The 9,727-nt window shown below is 54.9% G+C and overlaps 1 protein-coding gene across 2 annotated transcripts in view; it reads right to left on the bottom strand.

Moving 5' to 3' along the window:
* The window catches only part of ENTREP2 (endosomal transmembrane epsin interactor 2), a 449,210-nt gene that overhangs the window by 15,262 nt on the left and 424,221 nt on the right, over nucleotides 1-9,727 (bottom strand). For both annotated transcript variants that reach the window (XM_050800118.1, XM_050800119.1), the window contains 2 exons: nucleotides 3,858-4,018; nucleotides 3,195-3,330 (listed from right to left, as the gene is read on the bottom strand). In XM_050800118.1, coding sequence (XP_050656075.1) covers nucleotides 3,195-3,330; nucleotides 3,858-4,018 — 297 coding nt within the window. The remainder of the gene's footprint in view (nucleotides 1-3,194; nucleotides 3,331-3,857; nucleotides 4,019-9,727) is intronic.

The following is a 9,727-nucleotide window of genomic DNA, read 5'->3' as shown; positions in this document are numbered from 1 at the left end:
CAGAAGCTACTGCCCTTGGGAAGCCAGGGCCTGGGCTCCATGGACGGGGGTTCCTGTCGTTGGGAGGCAGAGGGGTCCGAGGGGCAGAAGGGAGAACAGGGAAGCAGGCTCAGAGCCAGACCCAGTGCGGAGCTGGAATTGTGATGGCAGCAGGCAGGGTCACTGAGCAGAGGCGGTGGAGGGGACAGAGCTGGCCCCTCGCCACAAGGCAGCCACAGGGAACCACACACCCCTGCCACCTTCAGGGGTTTCCGGATCCACCCGCCGCCCTGCCCGGTACCCCTGCTGGCTACAGCGTGGAGCTGCCCATTGCACCCTCGGTCGGCCTCCCCTCTGCCTTCCCAGGGGCCTCCGTCACGGAGGGCCCTGTCCTGGGCCTGCCATCCCCACCATCTAGGTCCTTCCACATCTGCCTGGTGACCTCCTCAAAGGTCCCAGATCCACACTCCCCTCTACCTACCATCCCAGCTTCTCTCCTCCTTACCGAACACCCTGCAAGAGTGATCTACTCCGGCTCTCAAAGCGGGAGCAGCAGCGGCGCTGAGGCTTTGACAGGCATCAGATTCTTAGCCCCAACCCCCCACTTCGATACCCCAATTACTGACTCAGGCGCCCTGGGGGTGGGCCCGGCCATTAGGATTTGATTATCAAGTTCTCAGGCGCCCTGGGGGTGGGCCCGGCCATTAGAATTTGATTATCAAGTTCCCCGGGGGGGGGACCCACTGGTGTCTGAAAACCACAACCACACCTGCGCTCCCCTGTGCATGTGCCATTCACTCCTTTACCTGATGTGGTCCAGCCCTGCCCTCCATCCCATCAAAGCTGCTCTGCCAAGGTCACCAGCAGCCCCTCCACAGTAAGCCACATGGCCCTGGGGGTTAGCTTCTGGACAGCACTGGGCCCACTGCTTCCTTCTGGAACTGCTGGTTTTGGCAAATCCAGGCTCCTGGGAGCCTGCCTAGGGCCCTGTAACCTGTCGTGTGTGGGGGTGCCATCGCCACCTGCAATGGTGTCATTCTGTGGGGCTCCCTCTCTCCCATTTCCCAGGCTCCAGTGACAGCGGCAGCTAACTCTGATCACTCTGAACTACAGCTCCTGTCGTCTGCTGGACACTCACTCAGAATTCAACCCACCACACCCAGACGGATCACCACCCACGCACACTCATCTGACACTCTTTATGGACGACCTTCTGTTTGGGGGATACGCTGTGCCTGTCCTTCTTCCTTCTGAGCCTTTGCATAGGCTGTTCCCTCTCTCAGGAGCCCTTCCAGCCCCACTCCCTGCACCTCACCTGCCTGATGCCCACCCAGCCTGACCTCCCAGACCCTCCGTGGACCCCCAAATTGGGCCTGATGTCATGGCAGGTACCCCACAGTGCACTGGGCTCCCCTCGCAGTGCTGACGAAACTCTTATCACAGCCAACTGTCTCCACTGATAACACTGATTTGAATTATTTTTATCATAAACAGAAAACTAAACAACATTGGGAAGGCAGAGGTCCCAGCTCAGCTTTATAAAAACATCTAAGAACATCTCCGTTACTGCAAGTTCAGGAATGGGATTTCAGGGCCATGCCCGCCTCCTCACTAAAGGATCCCTCCCCACAGGCAGCCCCACACATCTGCTTCTAGTATCCACAGTAAAAAGGGGGTCCTGGCCAGGGCTCAGGGGTCACTGGCTGCAGCCTGCCTAGCTGCTCTAGGCATTTCAGGGTGGCTGCTCGGGGACTGTCTGCTTGTGTGAGGATGCACTGGGGGCTCACGGCCAGCCGGAAGCTGAGCTGGCCCACCACAAGCCACCCTGAAGGAGGTCCCTGTGGTATATATGAGTCCCAAGGTGCATGGTGCCTTACAGCGTCTGAATGTGCTGTCCATGTTTCCACAGGGCACGAGGCAGTCGCATCTCCTCCTGTCCTAAGCCCACCCTGCCTGCAATGGTGACCAGTCCTTGCGGGTGTGACCGTCAGCAGGGCTTGTGAGCCTCTTCAGCCAACATGGAAACTGCTGCTCCACCCACAGGGGCTCCTCAGGGCCAGCGCTGCCTTGGTCACTGGTTGGGACAGGGACCAGCATTGCCACCTGGCTTGTGTGCACATGGGCTCTCGGGATCTCAAAGTGACAGTGACATATCACGGATGATATCCTAAAATATGTTTTCCAGTCGCTTGCTTTCTCTCCCTGTATTTCAGGGACACCAGCGAGCTGTCGATTTGGTCTATTTACATAACCCCATATTCCTTGGAGGGTGGGTCCCTGGAGGGTCCCTTGCACTATGGGCCACGTGACTTTTCCAGATGTCCCCATCTCTCTGCCCTGGCTAGCAGCATTCCACACTGAGTCATGACAACAGCGATGAGGAGGAGGAAAACAATACCCCAAAAGGGTGACTGACTTTTGCTGAACTCAGATCTTACTATGTTCCAACTCCTGTTGGCTCCATTACAGACAACATCCCATTTCATCCCATAACCTTGGTACTATTATGATCCCCATTTTACAGATGAGGAAACTGAGGCTCCACGAACACACTGCCTGTCGTGTCAGGCACCATGAGGCTGCGGGAGTGCCTGGCATGCCCAGCTCAGAGAAGGCCGGAAGGACCTGGCGGCTGAGGCACTTCCCTGGCCTGAAACATCTCAGCCTCAGGCCGGACCAGGGATCCAGGGCCGCTTTCTCCCCTCCCCAGAGGGTGGTGATGGCAGTGTGGGATCAAGACAGGCTGGGGCACCCTGGGTACTTGGTCCATGGACCCAGTTCCACTCCTGGGGGCTCTCCCCTCGGGTCAGGAGCTGTCCCAGGTCCTTCTGCCCGGATCCCAGACCACCCACCAGCACGAAGCTCAGATGCGCCTGGGTTGTGACTCGTGGCTGCAGAAACGGAACTGGGGAGCCAAGGGGAAAACCATCAACCCTGGGTGCCCCAGGCCCAGGCTGGCGTCCCTGCAGGTGCCACTCTCTGAGCCTGTGGCCTCATCTACAGCACAGGACTAATAAGACCAACATCCCACAGGTTTGCTGAAAGGCTTCGAGAGAGATGCATGTGTCCCGGGGCCTCAGCACAGGGTGCTCATGGGTGTTCACTCCACAGCAAGCTCGGACCTGGCGCGGTGTGAGGTGCCTTCCAAGGGCTGGCCGGGACAGTGTCCGTACCATTCCATGGGAACTGGCCTTGTCTGGGGCCCTGGGCCTCACCTGGCTGGGAGGAGGCTGGCCCACCACCGCCTCATAGGGAGGGGGGAGCTCAGCAGGATACAGCAGGCCAGGGCTGTTGATGGCCTCGTCATACAAAGTGCTGAATGGAGACGGAGCAAAGTCCAGGTGGAGGCCCCTGAAAAAGACAGAACCATCACATCGTCATCGCCCGAAGGAGGCGGCAGAAGTGCTGACAGCTCTCAAAGCAGCCAGAGCGGGGGCGGCCAGGGCTTCCCCTCTCCTAATACTTCCCATCATTGTGAAATGAAAGCTTCAGTCACTGGGCGATTTACACTTTTGGTTTTTTTTCTGGAATGACATCAACATTTTCAATCAACTCTACTGACCTGTCCATTAAAATTCAAATCATCATACAGCCAATGACATCTTTCATTAAACTGCACATGTTACACAAATGACTGTAACGTGATCGCAGCTTTGCACGTCATGAGAACGTAAGGCAGCGACACCTGTCTGCCTCCGGTTTCTTTTGGGTTGCATTGCAAAGGTGCCACGGGGAATGTTCTATGTCCAAGGCCCTCTCCTTCCACTGCCCCTCCTCTGTTCTCACCGCCATGCCTGCAGGACCACCGCAACTCCCACCTCCCAGACACTGCTGCCGATCTCGGTGGTTTCGAGATGTCGGCAGCCGGGGAGACCAACCTCTGGGCCTCGGCGGAGGGTGTGCAGGTGTACTCTGGCGGGTAATAGGGTGGAGGCGGGAGTGGGGGGATGAACTCATCGAAATCCAGGGTCTGGTGGAGAACGGTGCCATGAGGAGTCACGCAGGCAGGGTTGGCCGGATGTGACCTCTGCGGAAGGAACTGGAAAACAGAGACAACCAGAGTTATCTGGGACATCTTGTGTGGCTTGTGTCTCATTAAGGTAATTATATGCGAGCTTTAATGATCAGTTTGGAATGCCTATAATTTCAGCTGTCAAGCCACAACTGCTAAGCGCACACTTTAAAACGGAGGCTCCAGGAGGAACGCCTCGCCTCAGTAGTCTCAAAATGCTTTGTTGCCCACGCTGTCATACAGAACGCCTCTTTTTAAAGAAAAAATATGGTCCGGGAAGTCTTTCATGCTGTCCCTGCTGCTCCACCTGCCGCTCTGATGACAGTACTCAGAGACTGCAGTCCAAAGGCTGCCTGACGTTCGTGGTTTAAGATGACACTTCGGCTGGGTGTGGTGGTTCACGCCTGTAATCCCAGCACTTTGTGAGGCTGAGGCGGGTGGATCACCTGTGGTCAGGAGTTCGAGACCAGCTTGGTCAACATGGCAAAACTCCGTCTCTAGTGAAAATACAAAAAAATTAGCCGGGTGTGGTGGCGCATGCCTGTAATCCCAGCTACTTGTGAGGCTGAGGCAGGATAATTGCTTGAACCCGGGAGGTGGAGGTGGCAGTGAGCCGAGATTGTGCCACTGCACTCCAGCCTGGGCAACCGAGTGAGACTCTGTCTCAAAAAACAACAATAAAAAAACACGGCATTTCTGGAAGTGTGTTCATGAGAAAACACTAGACTCTCCCCTTGAGACGGCCCCACCCCACTCCCAGAATTCCTGTGGTGAATCTGTGGGAAATGCCACATGCTCCCTTCTTGGAGTCCTGCATCGTGTAGTCACGTATTAAAGTCTCTGAGAAGGGCTGTGCTGAAATACTCCTTTAGCTGTTTAATACTTTAACCCAGCATTTCTCAAATATTTCCTAATGGGCCCCATTGGACACAGAGTATCTATTAATATTTTGCGGTTCTCAGGATTTCACACAGTTTGTAAAGCACTGCTCTGAGGAAAGAGAGACAACTTCATGAGTTCCAGAACATTCTATGGGCCAACCTTGAACACCGAGATGCTGCTTTAACAGCGAGGTGAAATCACTTTAACAAAAATGAAACCCATTTCTGCCTAGTTTTCCACTTCTGAAGGACTAACCAACAGCCAACTGCTTTTCTTTCCACCTTCACGTCTCTGCTGCCCAGAGGCCACCTGTGGCGTGAGATGCCTGGGGTATTGTTCCAGCTCCAGTCAATGCCGCCCTGTGAGAGTCTACACGGCAAAAAGATACATGCTGCAAACGCTCTGGGCCAGGGGCCCTCCTGGCACTGGGCAGATGAGGTAAGGAGAGGAAGGGTGAGTGTGTGTGTATGTGTATGCATGTGTATGTGTGTATGTGCATGTACGTATGTGTCTGTGGATGTGCATTATGTGCATATGTGTGTGTCTGTGTATATATGTATGTGTCTGTATATATGTATGTGTGTATGTTTGTATGTCTATGCATGTATGTGCATGTGTATATGTGTGTGTATGCGCGTGTGCACGTGTTTGTGTATGTATATGTATGTGCATGTATGTGTATGTGCATGTAGATGGGTGTGTATTTGTGTGTATAGGTATATGTGTGTCTCTGTGTGATGTGTATGTGTATGTGTGTGTATGCGTGTGTGTGTGTGTCTGTTGAGGGGAAGACAGGGACCCAGAATCACGCCACACAAGCAAGGACAGCTCCATTAGAAAACAGTGAGGTCTCCAAGCACTGTGTCGGGACTGCGGTCCCCAAAGCATTCATGAAGAAGGCATTTGAACGGGTCTTGAAAGATTGGTGGGATTTCATCTAGTGGGTGTGCAGGGAGACACTCAGGCTCCAGAACAGTTGAGCCAGGGAAGGATGTGTTTAAGAAAAGCAAATAGACAAGGCTCTGGAAGTCAATTCTTAATTCTGGGGCACTGGGGAGCTGGTAAGGGTGTTGGAGCTGGGGAGCAGGGGGACTGGAGCTGCGTGGTAGGAGGTGCCTTCTGGCAGCAGGGGTAAGGTGGGCTGGAGCTGACAGACGCCAGGACCTGCAGCACTTTTGCACTGGTAGGGGTGAGGTGACCATTCTGAATGGGGTCAAGCTCTGTGAAATAAGCATGCTCTAGGTTGATGGAGAAAGGCTGGTGGCCGTGTCTAAAGGTGTAATACATCACAGGAAAATGGTCCCGTGGACCTCCTAACACACAGAGCACACTCCTCGCCTCTGGCTAGACCGACCCACAGCTGCGTGTGTTTAGCTGTCCGAAGCAGAGGTGAATCATTGGCTGTGAGCAGGGCGCCATGTGCATCTGTCGTCCTCTGCCTTGGAGCCTGTCAGTCCTGATGCCTGCTGCACAGAGCTGAGAGGTAGGGGCGAGGGCAAATGCCCTCAGGTCTAATCAGGAAATATTTTCAATTCGTCTCTATCAGAAATTAGAAAAAAAATCAATGACATACTCAAGCAAAACTAATGACATGCAGACACCAAAACACTTTCCAATTCAAGGCACCATTCCACCAGGAAGGAGAACAAGCATTTGAAGAGGGGAAAGAGCTGCAAGGGACCCTCTCCGCAGGTGCAAGTTAGCAGAGGCTGCCACACACACTAGAGGCTATGTGAAGGTCAAAGGACTGCATCTGCACTAAGCTCTGGGTCGCCTTGCCGGGGCGTGTTGGCCCCACCTTCCTGGACTCGTTTCCCAGGGATCCTTTGACCTTGACTCCTCAGCTTCCCCAGCCAGAATCCTGCAAGTGGCGCTTGACATCTCCCCTCTCTTCCCCACCATCTGTGTGTGTTTAATTAGGTCTGGGTGTGTCTCCCGTCCCAGGGTCGCCAGCTCTGTCCTCTGCTCTGCAGGCTGGCGCTGGAGGTCTGCAGACTACGCTTCCCAGGCTACCGTGCCAGGGCTGCGGGTGGGCTCTGCCTGTAGGGGGCGCCAGAGGGCACCTGGCCGGCGGGCGGGGCGACGAGGGAGCTGCGGGTTTCGTGTGCCTTCCCACTTCTTCCCTTCTGTTCCCCGGCTTTGCGGGCTGAGGGCTGCTCTCTGCAGTTATTTCTCTCTCTGTAACCTCTTCTGTTCCTTCAGCCTTCCACGCCCAAGTAACCGGCTCCCAGTAACTGTGTTGAAATCCTAAGGGCAATTTCTTTTCCTGGCCATCTGAGGCACATCTATTTTACCCCGCTCTGTGTTCCCATCTCGCAGTCGCACACGGCGGGTACTCAGTAAACCTCTGCAGAGGAGACCGGCAGACGCCTCCTTGCGGGGCACCTCCACTCAGCCCCTGTCCACGTCCTCCTGGCAGGAGCTTCTAACCTGTGTGCCTCTCTACCTTGATTTTCTGTCTCTGTAATTTGGTCTCCATCCTGCTAGCAGAGCTGTTTTTAAACCAATCTGATGAGGTCACTGCAGTTGAAAAGACTTTAATGAGACCCTGGCTCACGGAACTCCATCTGGTTTCCAGCTTCCGAACCAACCAGCGCCCCCAAACTCCCGGCTCCTTGAACAAACTTGCTCTGATCCCAACTATCAAACACGTATTGTTCCCTCTTCCCAGCTCCCTACCTCCCTTTCACCTGGCGCCTCCCAGTTACCTTCAGGACCCGCGGAAATGCCTGTGACCCTGAAAAGCCAGTGGGCAGCCACTCCTCCCCCACCCGGCCCAAGCTCCAGGCTCTGAAGCCTCAGCTGCATGTTTACTGCCAGGTATAAAGCTCAACTCTGCACCCGGAGGTGGAGGGCGGAAAAGGGGCTCTGAACAGTCCCTTCTTTCCCACGTGGCTCTGCTTGCTCTGATCTGTGACTGCCTTCTCCGATCCATGTGGTGACAAAGGTACACCTGTGTCTGGTGGCCAGCTGGGGCTCACGCACCTGACATGAGCATAACTAGTGCCTAGGGCTGTCCCTGCACAACAGGAGTGTGGATTTGAGATCCTGCTGGACAAGAGCCCCTGCTCAGTCTGCTCCCGGGAGAGGGGATCCGAACCCAGGTGTGTCCTGTCCTTCCGGGTGCATGTGGAAGTGATGGAGGATGAGAACTAAGGCTACCTGGCCTTGGGCAGCTTCCCAAAGCCCACTTAACACAGAGCCCAGAACATTTCAGTCTATCCACGCAGCCCAGTCTGGGATCTGAGGGAGAGGGTGAAGAGGTCAACCTGCCTGGGACGGGGAGTCAGACCTCAAGCCAGTTGTCTCTGGGCCCTGCACTGAGGACCCACAGGATGTGAACACATTTCTGACCCTGTGAGTCTCAGTCCCCTTCCCTGAGAAGCACCACTGCTCAGTCACAGACCCAGACAGCAGCGCTGTGTGGCTTAAAGGCAGGCTTGGATCATCAGTATGAGCTCGTCCAGCCCATGCCTCCATCTCCTGCCATCAGGAACAGGGAGGGGCAGGGCAGGTGTCAGGGGTCTATGGACAAGGGCTGGGGATCTCCAGGAACACTGTGGAGCTCTGAGCTGCCCGCTCCTCCAGGTTCCAGCCCAGTCTGCTCACCTCCCTTTATATTCAGTGGTTTCCTCCCCAGCACTCACTCTCCCTGCTCCCTCTACCAATGTCCTCGCCACATCCTGGCTCCTGAAGGGAGCACACACACCTCTGAGTTTTTCCAGAAAGACTCAGAATTACAGGGAAGGGACCTCTCCCTCTGCCTTCCTTAGACTTGGTAGAAACAACAGGCTTGTTACTACCAAAGTTTGCTGAATCAACTTCCTCCTGGACAGCCCTGCAGATGACCTGGAGCTCCCGCTCTGCGCTCCAGACCCTGGGGAGAGCCTGCCCTGCGGCTCCCTGGTCCTGCCGCCACCCCCAGGTAAGTTCCATGCCCACCCAGGGCTCCAGGTGCCTTACTGCACAGGGCGAGGCCTGTGCTCATTATTACTGCGATTGCATAAGGAAAGAGGGATGCAGACAGGAAGAGCTGCTCGTTCTGTGAAAACCAAGTTGAATGCTTTGGAAAGACTCGATAAAGGAGGGCAGCCAAGCAGAAACCACTGCCAAGTCAAGTCCAGGCAAGGCAGGTCAACGAGCAGAGGAGAATCATAAAAATCCGAGGAAGGTCTGTACTTCCCCTGTTGCTTCCCCTGGCTGGCTCCACTTTAGAGGAACTGAATCTAAAAATCATCGATGGTGCAATTTCCATGAACTTTCTCCAAGAAATACACCCAGACAGGCCAACAGACCCATAACCAAAGGGATGACCACGACCCCAGATGAGATAACTGGTGGACAGATGCTCATTAGCATATTTAACATTAAAGAAAAACGACTGTGTGTCCACGTCATTTTGATGATTGTCTGCATGAGCTGTTTAGATAAGCAGCTGCCCGTTGCTCCTGGTCTGACAGATAAGTAGCACCTACTGTCCAGGGACAATGCTGTGCAGCCCAGGCCTCAAGGACCTCAAGGTCACTGTGGGTCCCCGGAGCGCCCTCTCCAGCAGGTGTAGCCAGGGCTGGGGTGAGGTGGAGAGAAGATACTGGTGAACTTGGTGATGCTGTGGCTCTCATGGGGTGGTGTCGTGTCCCTGACCAGCCAGCACCGCCTACCAGCTCCATGGGCAAACCCAGTTAGCACGCTATGGAAGGCACAGTGCCCCATCTGCTGTCTAAAGGAGGTCACCTCTGTCGGGCGGACAGCGACCTAAATGACAGTCATGAAAGATGAAGTTAACAAGCGCATGCCTAATGGAGATACATGTCACAGTAGATGATATTCCTGAGGCTGCAGCTGCTGGCAAGG

This window comes from Macaca thibetana, chromosome 7 (assembly GCF_024542745.1).
Source record: "Macaca thibetana thibetana isolate TM-01 chromosome 7, ASM2454274v1, whole genome shotgun sequence".
NCBI classification, from domain to species: Eukaryota; Metazoa; Chordata; class Mammalia; order Primates; family Cercopithecidae; genus Macaca; species Macaca thibetana.
Note: the sequence above shows the minus strand (reverse complement) of the source record. Positions and strands in the feature narration are given on the sequence as shown.